Source organism: Ranitomeya imitator, chromosome 7 (assembly GCF_032444005.1).
Source record: "Ranitomeya imitator isolate aRanImi1 chromosome 7, aRanImi1.pri, whole genome shotgun sequence".
NCBI lineage: Eukaryota > Metazoa > Chordata > Amphibia > Anura > Dendrobatidae > Ranitomeya > Ranitomeya imitator.
In genome coordinates, this window is record NC_091288.1 from 27,161,242 (window position 1) to 27,180,128 (window position 18,887).

The 18,887-nt window shown below is 43.5% G+C and overlaps 1 protein-coding gene across 3 annotated transcripts in view; it reads right to left on the reverse strand.

The window, feature by feature from the left end:
• CACNB4 (calcium voltage-gated channel auxiliary subunit beta 4) overlaps positions 1-18,887 on the reverse strand; it is a 132,173-nt gene that overhangs the window by 28,632 nt on the left and 84,654 nt on the right. For all 3 annotated transcript variants that reach the window (XM_069732938.1, XM_069732936.1, XM_069732939.1), the window contains 4 exons: positions 6,770-6,889; positions 3,840-3,962; positions 3,143-3,273; positions 2,323-2,399 (listed from right to left, as the gene is read on the reverse strand). In XM_069732938.1, the coding sequence (XP_069589039.1) occupies positions 2,323-2,399; positions 3,143-3,273; positions 3,840-3,962; positions 6,770-6,889 (451 nt within the window). The remainder of the gene's footprint in view (positions 1-2,322; positions 2,400-3,142; positions 3,274-3,839; positions 3,963-6,769; positions 6,890-18,887) is intronic.

Sequence of the window (18,887 nt, forward strand, 5' to 3'; positions counted from 1 at the left end):
GTATATTGCCCAGCCACGCAGTATATTGCCCAGCGACATAGTATATTGCCCAGCCACATAGTATATTGCCCAGCCACGCAGTATATTGCCCAGCGACATAGTATATTGCCCAGACACGTAGTATATTGCCCAGCCACGTAGTATATTGCCCAGTCATGTAGTATATTGCCCAGTAGCACACAAACTGAGACTAATTATATTTGGCAAAGATGCAGCAAAAGAACTAAGAGCAAAGGAGGCAAAAAAGGCCAAATATGGCACTAATAGAGACATTCAAAAGACTGCCATGAATAGTGACAGCCACAGTGACCATATAAATAGTGCCAACAACAGTGACCAAATAAATAGTGACACCAATAGTGCCTACATAAATAGTGCCACCCACAGTGACCACATAAATAGTGCCACCTACAGTGACCAAATAGTGGCACTGACAGTGACCAAATAAATCGTGCCACTGACAGTGACCACATAAATAGTGCCAACCACAGTGACCAAATAAAAAGTGCCACTGATAGCGCTCATATACATAGTGCCACTGACAGTGCTCACATAAATAGTGCCAACTACAGTGACCAAATAAATAGTGCCAACTACAGTGACCAAATAAATAGTGCCACTGATAGTGCCAACATAAATTGTGCCACCCACAGTGACCACACAAATAGTGCCACCTATAGTGCCCACATTAATAGTGCCAACATAAATAGTGCCACCCACAGTGACCAAATACATAGTGCCACTGACAGTGACCACATAAATTGTACCAACCACAGTGACCGCATAAATAGTGCCACCCACTGTGACCACATAATTAATGCCAACTACAGTGACCACATAAATAGTGCCACCAACAGTGCCACATAACTAGTGCCACTCACAGTTCACAGATAAGTAGTGACAGAGTGCCTTAAAGGAATATCCGCTCACATGATTAAGGCTACGTTCACACTAGCGTTGTGCGCCGCTGCGTCGGCGACGCGACGCACAACGCACCGAAAAACGCGTGCAAACGCACGCAAAAACGCTGCGTTTTTCGACACGTGCGTCGTTTTTTGACGAAAATCGGACGCAAGAAAAATGCAACTTGTTGCGTTTTCTTGGTCCGACGCTAGCGTCAAAAAAGACGCACGTGTCGGAAAACGCAACAAGCAAAAGCGCATGCTTCCCCCATGTTAAACATAGGGGCGCATGACGCGTGCGTCGCCGCTGCGTCGCCCGACGCTAGCGCGACGCACACTAGCCGAACGCTAGTGTGAACGTAGCCTAACATAGCCAAAATGCCACACATGTGCCAGCCAGAGTGCACCAATTAATAGCATCAGCCAGATTACCCACATAGGTGCCTCCATGGAGGCAGAATCAGGAGCCATAAAATCATGAACCCATGGAACGCGTTTGCCATGTGCTGCATATCGTTATACACACAATTATTTATTATGCTTTGCTTATATGGCGCCATTAATTTCCACATCACCTTACATACATTATCATCATCACTGTCCCCCATTGGGGCTCACAACCTAAACCCTGATCCCAGGACCCCAGCACTACAAAGCAACAGTGCTAACCACTGAGCCACCATGCTGCCTATAAGTGCCATGGTTAGACTATTTTTTGTAAGAAGGATACAAATAATTAAACTTACCCAGCTGTAAGAAATTATTTCTGACTTTGCTGTGTAGACTGAGAATGAGTTAACAGAGCCATCTCATCATTAGAGCGCTGGGTCAGAAGTTCCAAAATATTTAAAAAAAATGTTTACAGCAAGATCATATTTGCCATTTTTTCAAGAGGTGGAGTATTGCAATTACCGTAACTTCAAATTTTTATTTGAGAGATTACACCACCTTCCCAAAGGCCGCTCCCCATCCAACCACGCTCTGGTCCCATCCCCTCAATTTGTCAAGGCATGGTGTCACAACCATAAAAAAGTTAGGGTATTTTGTTTTCCAGGAGGCTTACGTGGCACAAAGCAGATTTGCCACCTTGTCTGAGGATCCAGGAGGTCTCCCTTTTTTGTGGGGGTGGGGACTAAAATATCATTGAAATTCCAAAATAAAACAACATGGAAAAGTAGGGGGAAAAAAAGCTAAAAAAAAAAAAACCTGTCTACCATCTTTGTTGTATAAAAAAATATATACAAATGACTCATACATGAACTAATCTGATACTAATGATATAATAAACAGCCATAAAGCTTTTATTGATTGATATAAAATGTAATTTTATAAAGAGGCCACCATGCCGAATTATATTGACAGCTTTCAACCTAGTGCTACGGTATAAAATCCAGACATAAAAAAACAAATTCCTCCTCACCAGCAGATGGTGGGGTTGCCCGAAATGTTCCTGTTACCATTTCTCCAAGGCTTGAAGACGAAGTGCCACTTGGTTTACTGTGGAAATAAATACATTAATGAAACCTTAACGGAACATTCACTATAGAAAAATAAGAAAAAATCACTACAATTGAGATCTATATAAAATGATTAAAAAAAATATTTGAATAAATTGCTTGATATTTTTTTGTGCTAATTTTAAGTTAGGAGGTGATATTTTTTTTTTAAATTTCTACAGGATTCTTGTTACTGGATTGCAGCGCACTGTGTCAGACTTTCACACGGAGTCAGCCACGTCTGCACTTTGCGCATGTGCCTGGTCTGATAATTTAGTGCACTCTCTGATCTTAGGCACACATATTCATAAAATGCTTTTACAGTTCTTTATTTTAATGCATGTGGTTATTGACGGCGGTACTGATAGGGGCTGAACAGCCAGCAGGAAGCGCTAGAGGGGGCTGTCAATCATGGGTGATGGAGAGGAACACATTTTTGGTGCTGAGGATCAGGGCAAAACGTAAAGGGTGTAAAGAATTTTTTAAAATTTAAAAGTACATTTCGATATCGCACAATTATGGTATATCTGCCTCTATCTAGAAAAATGGGTTCTGTCTTGCGCCACTGGAAATGGCGAGGTGGCTGCGCATGCTCATCTCCCTCCGTTCACTTCTTTCGAAGATTCAAATTTTCTACAACCTCTTTTAATTTTTAAATTGTTATTTAGAAAGAAAATTTGAACTATCCGGGGTATTGTTTTGCTTTCTTCTGGACGAACCCAGTTTATGAAAACCTGGACTTACCCTGTATGAAATCGCCCTCTCTTCTGTTCTTGCTGTATTCTAATATTCTCCAGTCTCAGCGGACTTGGAATGAAGCCGATCTCACAACCTTCTTTAACTAACCTCCCAATCCACCAGTCATTGTTGTATTTCTAAAATCCACAAACATTTGTTTTTACAATTTTAAGAAAAAAAAAAATTGCGAACAATTTTGACAAATCTTTTCATCAAATTTTGTCAAATTTTTGAAATAAAATTTTGACAAAATTTTTATATCGAAGTTTGAACAAATTATCAATAAAACCAGCCGAGTTGTACAGAAGTCTTGGGACCTTACTGTGCCTCTATATGTCTCCCTTGCTATGAAGCTGACCAGAATTACTATATGGTGGCACTCAAAAGGTTTTTCCACAATACCGGAAATTTTGCATAACCAAAGGGTGAGATAAAAGGAAATTGATGTATATCTGCATGGCTTTCATTACATAACCGAGGCCAGGTACTGACATCACAGTCACAGTTTTATGGCTCTGCAGTACATCAGGAGTAAGTAATATATGGTTGGCAATGACTTTTGTGCTGAAGAGGTTAATCAAATCCTTCCTCCGGAGATCTGGCACCTGGTCAGCTTTCCTTTTAGCCTTAACAAGCTGCGGTCTGACCGCTGATGTTTTATTAGCTGGTGACAGGTGGAAAGAGAAATCCATCCCAGATTTACCTCTTTAATGTGTAAAAAATCCTTGGCATCGAAAGAAATAGCAGTGCCCGGTACAGGGACATCTTCATCCAGGGCCCCGCAGTAACTCACATTCGTCCTTACAGCAAATGCCACTGGTTTGGTCTAAGGACACAAAGACCCGTCATGAATATTCGTGTAAATCTTACGTTCTAGTTCAATGGCAGATATTGACTTTAGCATTTACAGTAGACGCTGTCAGGTTATTAGAGAATTACAGAGGTAGTCGAGCTGAGCTTGATGGTAGGGCAACTTTCAGAAAACTCAAATCTAGCACCGGGCATTTTACAATCATAGGAGCCTTCATGCAATTTTGAAAAAAAAAGCATAACAAGTCTGAAATACTTTTAAAACATAACAGTTCAGCATGTGCAGGTCTACATGTGATACTTCTGCCTACATAGACATATCTTTACATATCCACCAGAAATAATTTGACCAAAATATCAATGATCCAGATGCATTTGGGCCATAAAGTCAAGAAATATCCTGATAAGACACCCGGATAAATCATAAATTCCACTGCAATCATCTCAGAATGAGAAGAACACATCAGACACATATAATCTTTGATTGGTAACAAATGTGATAACATGAGGAAAAGCTCCTGAATCCACCCACAACCCTCCGCCAGAGCCACTGGAAAGAGTGAAGGGGACAGATCACAGTAGCAGGTTCTGAATGGTAAAATGGATGATAACATGAAGAAAAGCTCCTGAATCCACCCACAATCCTCCGCCAGAGCCACTGGAAAGAGTGAAGGGGAGAGATGACAGTAGCAGGTTCTGAATGGTAAAATGGAGGATAACATGAATAAAAGCTTCTGAAGCCACCAACAACCCTCTGTTAGTATCACTGAAAGGAGTGAAGGGGAGAGATGACAGAGCAGATTATTAATGGGAAAATGGGTGATAACATGAAGAAAAGCTCCTGTATCCACCCACACCACTCCATTAGGGTCACTGGAAAGAGTGAAGAGGAGAGATGGCAGTAGCAGATTATTAATGGGAAAATGGGTGATAACATGAAGAAAAGCTCCTGTATCCACCCACACCACTCCATTAGTCACTGGAAAGAGTGAAGGGGACAGATGACAGTAGCAGGTTCTGAATGGTAAAATGGATGATAACATGAAGAAAAGCTCCTGTATCCACCCACACCACTCCATTAGGGTCACTGGAAAGAGTGAAGGGGAGAGATGGCAGTAGCAGATTATTAATGGGAAAATGGGTGATAACATGAAGAAAAGCTCCTGTATCCACCCACACCGCTCCATTAGGGTCACTGGAAAGAGTGAAGGGGAGAGATGGCAGTAGCAGATTATTAATGGGAAAATGGGTGATAACATGAAGAAAAGCTTCTGAATCCACCTACAACCCTCTGTCAGAATCACTGGAAAGAGTGAAGGGGTAGAGTAGAGATGACAGAATCAGATTATGATTCCTGTTCCTGTTTCTCCACCCTGTGATCACTGGAGGTTAAAATATAAGAAAGAAGACAGTTAATAGGCTGTTATTAGAAAGAGGGCTGATTACATGGAGAAAGGTTCCGGTATTCTTCAGTCTGGGGTCACTGGAGGCTGTTGCGAGTGAGAGATGACAATAAAGGCTCATTCAGACATCCGTGCTTTTTTCCATGTATGACAAAAACATTCCTAGTTTCGTCAATGAGATTAATCTGAGTTTGGTCTGAGTTTCATCAATTTTTCTCAGAGGAGAAAAAAATAAGTTTTTCTACCTTTTCCTATCTAGCAGTCCATGAAAAACGGACAGCACTCAAATGCTGTCTGAATGCGGTCCAATTTTTGCACAGATCCATGGACTTGCATTGCTGATTTTGATCTGACACCTGGATCAATATCGGACATACCTCCGCTATTTTGCTCTTCCAGAAAAAAATTTCACATCTGAACAGCTCTGTACAAGGTATGAGTGCTATCCGTGAAAAACATTGATAGAACTTGTATATGAATAACGGACGTGTGAATGAAGCTTGAGAGACTGCAATTAGTAAGAGGGGTGATAACATGAGAAAAGGTACTGTGTCCCATCTATGGAGGCTGGGCAGAGGGAGAGATCACAGCAACAGCCGTAATTAGTAAGAGGGTTTCATGACATGAAGACAGTTTCATGTATCATCCATCCTGGGGGTCACTGGAAGCTCCACAGGGGTACAGGTAATGGTAACAGGCTGTGATTGGTAAGAGGGGTGATTATATGAAGAAAATATCCTTGGGGGGAGAGATGACAGCAACAGGCTGTAATATTGATAATCTTTGCTCCTAATGCCTAAGTTTCCCGCTCCCGAGTCCCAGCCTCTTCCTAATACACACACAACTTGTAACTTCAAAACAGCGCAGAACCTCAAATATTGCCCCTAAACTATGGATATCGGTAAGAACCTATGATCTAAGCTGAAACCCTGAAATTCTAGACACGGCGAGCATTTGATGTCATGATGACTTTTGTGGAACATGTTGGTGCAATATAAATAAAATGATTATTTTGTGGCCTCTCGATACTCCTGTATCCTCTATAACGTGGTATTAAGAAAGGATAAAATGTTTGTGCTTATTGGTATCAACAATATCATATATTTACGGTACTAAACACACCATTAAAGCAAACCCTGACGCCGCTATAGGGTCTGAAAAGGGGCAGCTGAGAATGACTTAGTGCCAATGTGCAATGTGAACCCCCGTCCTGTCCAAGAAATAGGGTTAATATAATGTCAGTTTATAAGACGGACCCTTTTTTTTCTATGGGGTCCCTTTTGCTCTACATATGCTCCACATGATACATTTGTTGGCTTTGATGTGATTACTGCACATTGTTTCCCATGTCCTCATTTGTAGCTATGTATGTGATATGATGCAGATTTCTAGCGGTTTCGCCCCTCGGTGCGTGCCTTACTTTGGCTCTCTCAAGTTGCACTGCAGCTTGCTGTTCTCTCTCTTGGCGTATTGCTTCTCTGTCTTCTTCCAGAGAGACATCAGAATCGGATGGTCTGCTAGTGTAAGAATCTGCTGATCCCTAAAAGACAGAGAACACGAATTAGGTCAAGACGCAACGAAAAGAAAGGCTTCATCCAGTATATCTAGCTATAGGTTTATATGGGCGATCGCAGGTTTTGGACAACTATATAGCGACTAAGTATAAAATAGAGAAAAACAGGAGCACGCATTGAGACAGATTTATTAATCCTATAAACTTAGACATATGAAAATGCACCAAATTTTTCCCAATGGCTCAGAATGAATATTAAATTTGGATATTTTTGTCTATTTTTTGGTTAACTTTGCACCACTATTTAGCTCCAAAATTTTTCTGCAATCGTGGTCAAGTTATTATTTGATATAAAATATTTTCCTTTCTGCTAAGCTACACCCCTTGTAAATAATCCGCAATAGTATCTGGAACACAAGCACAGAGGTCTAAAATTAAATCAACAATTTATGCAAAAATGTGCAAAATTTGCTGCATTTACTGCACACTTTCCAACTCTCTCGGAATGTCCAGAAGGCTCCGAGAAAACGGGAAGAATTGGAAACTTTCCCAGTCACTGGAAAAGCTTAGAAAAAAACTACCAAAAAAAGTAGTGTTTTCAGGTTTTTTTATGCATTTCACAGAGATTGTGGCATTCTGGGGGTAGGAAATGGGCTGGAATGTAAAAAAGGGGGTCCTGCGAAATGATTCAGTACACTGTAGAATCTCCCACAAGTTCAATTCCAAAAGTAGTCAAGTATGATTTACTACCAAAGTCAAGGTGCACTTACAAAAATGAAGTCTACCATAGTGTACCTGTTATGATCTGGTGGCCTAGGAGCAGCATGAGACGGACTCTGGAGAAGGTGGTCCCTGTACTGACCGCAAACCCTGAACCTAGCAGCGCAACTAGAAGTAGCCGTGGGGGGTACCTAACACTCCCTAGACCCCTCGGCACAGCCTAAGATCTAACTTCCCCCAAAGACAGAAACAGGAAACCTATCTTGCCTCAGAGAAAATCCCCAAAGGATAGATAGCCCCCCACAAATATTGACTGTGAGAGGAGAGGGAAATAACATTCGCAGACATGAAATCAGAATTTAGCATAGGAGGCCATACTAGCTAAAAAGAAAGAATAGAACAGAGTACTATGCGGTCAGTAAAAAACACTAGAAAATATCCACCACAGAAAATACGGATCACCACATCTGACTAAAGACATGGGGGGTATATCTGCATCTCCAGAGACACAGCTTGGCTGCAAAAAAAACCTTCACAGACAAAGCTGGACAAGACAAAAACATGAATATGCACAGAACTATAAGGTCCACAGCAGGTGGACAGCAAAAACAAAGCCAGGACTTATCTTTGTAGAAAAACACAGCAAACTGGAGAGACCAGCAGGGAAGTGAATCCTCCAAAAACAATGGACAACTGGCAGGGACTAAAGAGTCCTGCAAGGCTATATACCCCAGTCAGTTTTGCAATTAGTAGATACACCTGTCCAATCCTGCAGTCCAGGCACAACTGCATTACCCTCTACAACCACCGGAGGGAGCCCAAAAGCTGAATTCACAACATGTACCATTAAAATCACCGGTTCAGCTACTGATTTTAACGGACTTTCTCAGAAGCGAAGACATTCGTTACAGCAGCTCTCGAGACTCATGAGAGACTCCTAATGGGAGTCCACTTCAGTAGAATAAGGTTTCATATTCAGGAGACTCTATGGCGAAACACAGAGTTTTCGGGGGCTCCGGTGTTGTGCTCTAGTCCTGAATATCAGTGATATTCTAGGGTGTATTTGAAAACTCTACTGGAATGTCCGAGAGACTCTCAGAAAAGGGGAGCTCACCCGGACTCCAAGAGGAGATGCCTAAAGTTGGCAAGTATGTTCTACAGGAGGACGCATGAGAGAGCGCATGCCACAATTTAACCCATTCTTGGCAACTTTTATGGTGGTCCCTCCAGGAGATGGTTGGCCAAGAGATGATTGCCGTAAATTCCAATCTACCTGCCATCCACTGTATATGACTTTTCTGGACATTTGGCCCGCGAGGGTCCATCACAAGCAAAGTGTTGCTTCCCATAAGGTTTTGGTGATGCCCGGAAGATTTGCAAACTCTGGGAGATCTACCCTTTTTTTTCCCCGTAAACCCTTTTATGACTTTGTACATTACAGCTTGTAGCGCCTGTATTGCAAAACCAGCGGATTACAGAATTTTTACCAACATCTCCCATAAAGCCGCTCGGTGCTGCTGTAATTTCAGAAACTGGAGCTGGTGCCTGTGCTGCATTATTCAATCACTATAGTTACAGGCAGAATATTGCGGTGAGGCTGCTGTATGTGTGTCATCTCAAGTCTCCCCGGGACTCCCAGAACTGGCTCACATTTCACAGAATTAAAGGGAACTGTACATTGCATTATTATGTACAGGTCATTATGGGTCGGAATAACCATAGTAGGTGCCAGGTTTCTCCCCTGGGGCAGGGGTGTTATGCTTTGGTAGTAAAATTGCAGAATTTTGTAGGAAAAAATATGGCTGCATTATATGGGGTCCTTAAGGTCCAGATGTTGCATTTCTTAAAGTGGCACACAAGAAAGTTATCACGATGCAGAATATTAGCACTTACAACAAAAACCATTAGACTCGTACAGTTAGGTGTCAACTTACAACTTTCTGCTTCTGAATATCTTTGTCATTTTAAGAAATGCTACATCTGTACCATTATTTGCATTATTTAGCTACTATATAGCAGTATTATTTTATCTGTTGCTCAAAATCTTATTATTTTTTTTAATCAAAATGGCCTTGAAAGCTGTAGCCTTTCTGGGAAAGAACTCAGTACATTTATTCATACGTATCAGATTCCTCGCTGGCGTATATTGAAATGTGATGGTGTGACGTGTGAGATTAAGTCAGAACTGGTGTTATGTTAAAGCATGAATATTCTCGATAACAGTCCGGTATTTCACAGGATTATCCAATTATTGTAGTCATGAACAGGACGATTTTATTTTCAAAACGAGACCGTCCTGGCAGTTTGAAGAAGTTTATTTGAAACGTGCGTCGGGGTGGAGACACATCTGACAGCCGTGGCCATAGCCCTGCACTAGCTCATACCACAGGTAACATCTTTATTCTATAACAGTCTAGCAAGCAATTTCTCATGATGCGCTGACACTTTATTAGATATTTATTGCACATATGCACTTGCACCTTTCATTACTTTTGGCCCCATACGGATATACAATAGTTGGATGGATTAACTTGTTTGTCACCCATTGTATGAGACAGTGACATTATATATTCTGTTCTATTGTATGAAATGTTATAATTGTGAATCAGTGTGGATCATATAAAACAAACTCCGTGTGTAACATTTGGGCTATTGTGCTTAAATTGTAAGGCTGGCCCTATACTGTTTTATTGTGAGTGGGTCCCTACATGTTGAGGCACCTTGTTATATTTGTATTTATTCATGTTTCTTTTAATTATTTCTAAATAAAAAATTGATATTTTAATCTTCTAAGTGGTCACTTGCATATCTACCGTCATGGATGTGATGTTTTGGTGGTGGCATAATTGATTCCAGTCTCAGGTAGGGCAGAGCAGAGCTTATAATGTTCAGAGGAACATGTATCCACAAAGGCCTTAGAATACATTGCAAGCACCAGTAGAATGTGGAAGTATAAAGTCATGTCTGGGGTCTCCTTCACTATCCAGAGGCCTCAACTGTTACCTAAGGGATGACAAAAGGGATAAATAACTGACGCTCTCCCTAAATATTGTTCTCTACTACAACTCTCCACCCAACACCTGATTGACAGTTCCTCAGCGTCCTTCCCCTCTGCTGCTGCTGAATCTCTGCTCAACTCACCTGACTGACAGGTCATTACTGTACCTCCTCTTCTACTGCTGAATATTTGGTTATCTAGTCCGACTGACAGTTACCCATTGTCCCTCCTCCTCTTCTGCTGTAGAATCTCTGCTCATCTAGTCTGACTGACAGCTCCCCATTGTCCCTCCTCCTCTTCCTCTGCTGTAGAATCTCTGCTCATCTAGTCTGACTGACAGGTCCCCAGTGTCTCTCCTCCTCTTCTGCTGCAGAATCTCTGCTCATCTAGTCTGACTGACAGCTCCCCAGTGTCCCAGGGCAATGAAATGCTTCATCCAGGGTGAAACGTGCGTCGGGTGTGGTGGGTGCCTGGATAACCTCTTACATGCAGGTAATATTACTTAGCTCTACCATATGGTCTGACACATATGCAGCTATCTATTTATGATGTTTAATTAACACCATGGGTACTTACCTTTTTCAATGCACTTGCTGACTATATGTGTTTGCTTACAACTATTTTGCTGCTATAATATGGACTGTATCTCTACAAATTATATGTTGGATTGAACCGTTACTCTGTAATATCCCTGTTACCATATACAATATGTGGTGATTTAATTTGGCTTCCCTAATTCTATCTCTAACGTACCCCTAACCCTAGTAGCTGCTCAATATCTGTCATCTTGGTTGCTGCCTATGCAGAGTGCAGCATTAGAGATGAGTTAGTCATCAGTTGCCTGGCTTTGGATGGGTGATGATGGAGCGCCCGCCAGGGCCTAAGGGTACTCAGTACCGGGTCCGGTTCTTAAAGGGATGTGTCACGGTGGTAGTGACGCGGTCCGTCGCCCTGGGTGTCCAATTAGAAAAGGGAAAGGTCTTTAAAGGGATTGTTAAATAAAGAATAAAGTTTGTTCGTGACGCCACCTGTGGCATTCGGTCAGGGACGACCGACGCTGCTTAAAGGGGTCTGCTGGGGGGATGGTACTGCAGCAAAGATGGTATGGCTTCCCACAGGTGAAGCTGGGTCCCCAGGGCTCCCGATGTAGTAGGGACAGATGGTAGATAGTGTAGAAAGAACCAGAGGACACAAAGTTGCAGTCTCTTTACCTTTTTACTGGTGTAAGGCAGCCACAGTCCAGGGTACAAATACAGGTGCTGGTGTGGTCCAGCCGGTGTCACGCACGCGCCCAGACTGGTTGGCGCGGGCATACAGGGGTGTGGCCCCACTGGACCACAGACCAAACTTCCCTGGAAGGGGCGTAACTAAGTAGCTTCCTAGGTGTTCGCTGGAGCCTCTGATGGTGAGGTCAGACTTGTGCAATAGGAAGCTACCAGGTGCCACTCCAGGGTGATGTCCGGCTGTGGCTGCTGATCCCACTAAAGAACGGAGCGGGCACGGCTGGCACTCTGGCTGACAGGCGGGCACGGCTGGGACACAGGCAGGCAGACGGGTACAACAGAGACACTGGCGGGCAGGCGGACACGACTGGCTCTCTGATAGGCAGGCAGGTACGGCTGGAACATAGGAAGAAACGGTAGGGACCGGTCTGCAGGCAGGTATGAGAAACAGGTTGGAACCTGTTCAGACAGGAGGACTAAGTAACAAGTAGAGAAAGACCGCAAGAGCGGATGCAGAGCGAAAGCACAAGAGCTAGAACCAAGAACAGAAACGCAGGAGGCTGAGTACGAGTAGAAGGTGGAACTAAGAGAAGAGAAGGAGAAGGCAGAGCCAAGGGCGGAGCCGCAAGAGGCGGAGCGGAGACGCTGGAGGTAGAGCCAAGGGTGGAGACGCTGGAGGCGGAGCCAAGAGCGGAGACGCTGGAGGCGTAGCCAAGAGCGGAGACGCTGGAGGCGAAGCCAAGAGCGGAGACGCTGGAGGCGGAGCCAAGAGCGGAGACGCTGGAGACGGAGCCAAGAGCGGAGATGCTGGAGGCGGAGCCAAGAGCGGAGACGCTGGAGGCGGAGCCAAAAGCGGAGACGCTGGAGGTAACGCCAAGAGCGGAGACGCTGGAGGCGGAGCCAAGAGCAGAGACGGAGCCAAGTGCAGAAACACAGGAGGCGGAGCCAGATAGAACCGCAAAGAGCGGAGCCAGATAGAACCGCAAAGAGCGGAGCCACAGAGCAAAGCCAGAGAGTGCGAAGCAAGGTCTGAGTGCAGAGCCGCAAGAGTGCGGAGTGTAAGCAGACTGAGAACACAAGGAATGACAAAGCAGGGAAGGAAGCCACAGACAAGGAGACCGAGAAAAGACAAAGTACAGACAAGGCAATGGAACAAGACACAGGGACAAAGACACAGGGACCAGGATATTCTGCCTCCTGGAGGGCGGACTACAAGATCAAGGCAATAGCACAGAGAAAAGCCTCCAGAGAGGGAGAAACTCAGAGCAGGACCTGGCAAACTCAGCAGCTAAACACTAACTGAGCTAACACATCGCACAGGCCCAGACCACAGGGTGGAGCTGCACTATATACAGGAGGCCTCTTGATAATTGGTCAGGAACTGATTAGACAGATGCACCTGATTCCTATAAGAGCCAGAGAGTTCAGGCGCCGGCCCCCTATACACATAGCCATGAGGCATGCAGAGAGCAGAGACACAGAACATGGAGCTGGCATGAAACAGAAACCACATCATGACCTGGAGCAGTGGGTAAGATAGTGTGAGAGATGTGAGGCCATGACGTGATGCCAGCAGAGTTGTTACAGCCGGCTTGGAAGCGATTCAGGAATTCCCCTAGCCAAGTGGGGTTGGAAGCCTTCCTCTGCGCTGCGTTGTAGTCCCTTGCTGCCTTAGGCCTCACACAAGGTCCTCACTTTCTCTCTCTGTCCCTTTTAGGTAGGACACTACCCACCTGGCAGGTAACTCGAGCCTTTTTACAGGGTCTCTCAGATGACTCCGGGCTCTATGCATTACTGTGCATTCGGGTGTTAATGGTGGACAGGATACTTGCAATCTGCTGTCCACCGGTCTCTGCTGTGGGGCATAAAGTTACCACCACAACCTCAGTCTTCCGGCCACCGATTCCTGCGCTTCAGCGTGGAGGAAGCTCAGTCGCAGCTTCTCTCCAGCTCTTCAACTCGCCTTTGCTCCTTCCTCCTTTACTCTGTCTACAACTGTTCCGTTCCTTTCCAGGAGCTACAGAACACGGGTCTGCACGGCCTCCGATTTCCTCACAGGAGCTGCAGATCCTCACGTCTTCACAGCCCCTCTCACTTCCTGACTGCTCTCTGTCCCTGTGTCTGGCAGACTCCTCTACTTTCCCTCCAGCCAGAATATATATAGGGGAGCCACCCACAAAATTGGATCAGAGCTCCCCCTTAAGGCCTGGAGTAAGAACATGTTGCATGTTTGTGATAACTGTTACGAGGATCCTTACTCGTTTCCAAGCATGGCATCACCCCCCCTCCATGAGGAAGGCAATACCTCTGTAACAACCAGGAACCTGGGGTGTTACAATGACAAAACTGACTTCACTTTGCGAAGAACTTTGTAATTTGACTTAGTGCCTATGCAGAACGCAACAGCTGATGACAAAATAATCTCGACTGCTGCACTCTGTGCATGAACTGGTGACAGTAGCCATTGAGTCAGAAGATGTGGTGCTTGCCAGCGCCATTCGGTAGAGCGTACGCTATGCCACTGAATAGAGGGCCCCTATGCAAGAACAGTATATGGAGCCCCTCACACTAACCAATAGCTTATCATGCAGCACCTACTTTTTTTGTACAATCGTCCTACCTCTCTCAAGAGGGATCAGTAATTGTTAGCCCAGTCTCTTTCAGGCAGTCTACTAGTCAGGAGTTGCACAGGATGCCCATATAGTATATCCCTACCTGGTGCCAGGGATCGGCATGGAGGATGGAGCCCAGACATTCGGGTCGAAAGATTCACTCCTCATGTTATATCATTCATGGTGTTAACTTGTAGACATTGGAGATTTAAGAGAAGGAAGGATGTATGCCGCTTCCATGCTCTCGACATGAGCCGCCATACTACACACCTTATAATTTCACGCTGAGTGTGTTTGTGAAAATGACTTTCTGGCAAACACAAACAGCTTTACTGCGTATAAGTGAAAATGAAAACCCTTAACCCCTCAGTGGTAAATGTAGAAATGTAGAGCCAGATCTTTGTCATATTCATCGGTAGAAATTTAATTTATAGATTAGTTTTAACCAATGTTAAAGGCGTTTGTTCACTTCTATTTTTTATTTTACAAATAGGCCCGTGGAGATCTGAAAGTAAAAAAAACATTCTGACTTGCCGAAATCTTGCCGCTTCTCTGCACCACTGCCTGTGCTCTCCCCCCACCACAAATTATTATTGTTATATTTATTTATATCGCACCATTAACCCCTTCACCCCGAAGCCTGTTTTCAGCTTCCTGACCAGTCCATTTTTTTCAGTTCTGACCACTGTCACTTTATGAGGTCATAACTCTGAAACGCTTCAACGGATCCTGGTGATTCTGAGAATTTTTTCTCGTGACATATTGTACTTTATGATAGTGGAAAAAATTCTTCGATTTTACTTGCTTTTATTTGTGAAGAAAAAACGGAAATTTGGTGAAAATTTTGCAACTTTTAGTTTTTATGCCCTTAAATTAGAGAGTCATATCATACAAAATAGTTAATAAATAACATTACCCACATGTCTGCTTTACATTAGCACAATTTTGGAAACAGAATTTTCTTGTTAGGATGTTATAAGGGTTAAAAGTGGACCAGCGATTTCTCATTTTTACAACAAAATTAGCAAAACCATTTTTTTTAGGGACTACCTCACACTTGAAGTCACTTTGAGGGGTCTATATGACAGCAAATGCCCAAAAGTTACACCATTCTAAAAAGTGCACCCCTCAAAGTACTCAAAACCACATTCAAAAAGATTATTAACCCTTCAGGTGCTTCACAGGAAATTTTGGAATGTTTAAAAAAAATTGAACAATTAACTTTTTTTCCACCAAATTTTTACTTCAGATCCAATTTGTTTTATTTTACCAAGGGTAACAGGAGAAATTGGACCACAAAATTCGTTGTACAATTTGTCCTGAGTACGCCGATACCCCATATGTGTGGGTAAACCACTGTTTGGGCACATGGCAGAGCTCGGAAGGGAAGGAGCGCCATTTGACTTTTCAATGCAAAATCTGCTGGAATTGAGATCAGACACCATGTTGCGTTTGCCCCTGATGTGCCTAAACAGTGGAAACCCCCCACAAGTGACACCATTTTGGAAAGTAGACCCCCTAAGAAACTAGACTAGATGTGTGGTGAGCACTTTGAACCCCCAAGTGCTTCACAGAAATTTATAATGTAGAGCCATAAAAAAAATCATATTTTTTTCACAATAATGATCTTTTCGCCCCAAATTTTTTATTTTCCCAAGGGTAACATGACAAATTGGCCCACAAAAGTTGTTGTGCAATTTGTCCTGAGTATGCTGATTCCCCATAGAAGGGGGTAAACTACTGTTTGGGCGCATGGCAGAGCTCGGAAGGGAAGGAGTGCCATTTGAGTTTTCAATGCAAAATTGTCTGGAATTGAGATCGGAACCCATGTCGCATTTTGAGAGCCCCTGATGTGCCTAAACAGTGGAAACCCCCCACAAGTGACACGATTTTGGAAAGTAGACCCCCTAAAGAACTTATCTAGATGTGTGGTGAGCACTTTGAACCCCCAATTGTTTCACTAAAGTTTAGAATGTAGAGCCGTAAAACAAATCATATTTTTTCACAAAAATGATCTTTTTGCCCCAAATTTTTTATTTTCCCAAGGGTAACAGGAAAAATTGGACCACAAAAGTTGTTGTGCAATTTGTCCTGAGTTCGCTGGTTCCCCATATATGGGGGTAAACTACTGTTTGGGCGCATGGCAGAGCTCGGAAGGGAAGGAGTGCCATTTGACTTTTCAATGCAAAACTGTTTGGAATTGAGAACCCATGTCGCGTTTTGAGAGCCCCTGATGTGCCTAAACAGTGGAAACCCCCCATATGTGACCCCATATTGGAAACTAGACCCCTCACGGAACTTATCTAGATGTGTTGTGAGAACTTTGAACCCCCAAGTGTTTCACTACAGTTTATAACACAGAGCCGTGAAAATAAAAAATCTTTTTTTTTCCACAAAAATTATATTTTAGCCCCCGATTTTGTATTTTCCCAAGGGTAACAGGAGAAATTGGACCCCAAAAGTTGTTGTCCAATGTGTTCTGAGTACGCTGATACCCCATATGTTGGGGTAAACCCCTGTTTGGGCACACGGGAGAGCTCGGAAGGGAAGGAGCATTGATTTATGTTTTCAATGCAGAATTGGCTGGAATTGAGATCGGACGCCATGTCACATTTGGAGAGCCGATGATGTGCCTGAACAGTGGAAACCTCCCAATTCTAACTGAAACCCTAACCCAAACGCACCTCTAACCCTAATCCCAACCATAACCCTAACTACACCCCTAACCCTAATCTCAACCCTAATCCCAACCGTAAATGTAATCCAAACCCTAACTTTAGCTCCAACCCTAACCCTAAGGTTAGCCCCAACCTTAACCCTAACTTTAGCCCCAACCCTAACCTCAACCCTAACCCCAACCCTAACTCTAACCCCAACCCTAACTTTAGCCCCAACCCTAACCCTAACTTTAGCCCCAACCCTAACCGGAAAATGGAAATAAATACATTTTTTTTAATTTTATTATTTTTCCCTAACTAAAGGGGTGATGAAGGGGGGTTTGATTTACTTTTATAGCTTCTTTTGGCGGATTTTTATGATTGGCAGCCATCACACACTAAAAGACACTTTTTATTGCAAAAAATAGTTTTTGCATCACCACACTTTGAGAGCTATAATTTATCCATATTTTGGCCCACAGAGTCTTGTGCATTCTTGTTTTTTGCAGGATGAGTTGACGTTTTTATTGGTAACATTTTTGGGCACATGACACTTTTTGATCGCTTTTTATTCCGATTTTTGGGAGGCAGAATGAACAAAAACCAGCAATTCCTGAATTTCTTTTAGGGAGGGCGTTTATAACGTTCCGCGTGTGGTAAAAATGATAAAGCAGCTTTATTCTTCGGGTCAGTACGATTACAGCGATACCTTATTTATATCATTTTTTTAATGTTTTGGTGCTTTTACACAATAAAATCTATTTTAAATAAAAAATAATTGTTTTTGCATCGCTTTATTCTGAGAGCTATAACTTTTTTATTTTTCTGCTGATGATGCTGTATGGTGGCTTTTTTTGCGTGACAAGATGAGGTTTTCAGCAGTACCATGGTTATTTATATCCGTCTTTTTGATCACATTTTATTGCACTTTTTGTTCGGCGGTATGATAATAAAGGGTTGTTTTTTGCCTCGTTTTTTATTTTTGCTGTGTTCACTGAAGGGGTTAACTAGTGGGATAGTTTTATAGAGCGGGTCGTTACAGACGCGGCGATACTAAATATGTGAACTTTTATTGTTTGTTTTTTTATTTACATAAATAAATGGATTTATTGGAAAATATTTATTTATTTATTTTTATCTTTATTTGGGGATTTTTTTTTTACACTTTATAACATTGTCCCAGGGTGAGACATCACTATATTTCATCAGATCGCTGATCTGACACTTTGCATAGCACTGTGTCAGATCAGCGATCTGACAGGCAGTGCAGGAGGCTTTCCGGCGTCTGCTCTGAGCAGGCGCCGGCAAGCCACCTCAGTGAAGAACCCGAAAGGAGCCCCGATGCCATTTTGGATTCGGGGACTCCTTCCAGAACACAGGAACATCACGTTGTTCCGGTGGGAGAGCGCAGGGAGCCCCCATCCCTGCGCGATGCCCCTCTATGTCGCTGTCACTACTGACAGCAGCATCAGAGGGGTTAAATGCTAGCGCCGATCATGGGCATTGCTGCAGGGTGTCAGCTGTCACATACAGCTGACACCTGCACGCGATCGCCGCGGTGCTCACTGTGAGACCACGCGATCGTGCTGCTGTACTAGTACTGCGGTTTGCGGGAACTCAGTTCCCGCAGAGCAGTACTAGTACGGCGCATGTCGGGAAGGGGTTAATTCCATGGTGCTGTACATTAGAGGGGGTTACATCAAAATACAAATATCACCTACAGTAAGCAAACCAACAACGACAGACTGATACAGAGGGGCGAGGACCCTGCTCTTGCGGGCTTACATTCTACAGGATTATGGGGAAGGAGACAGT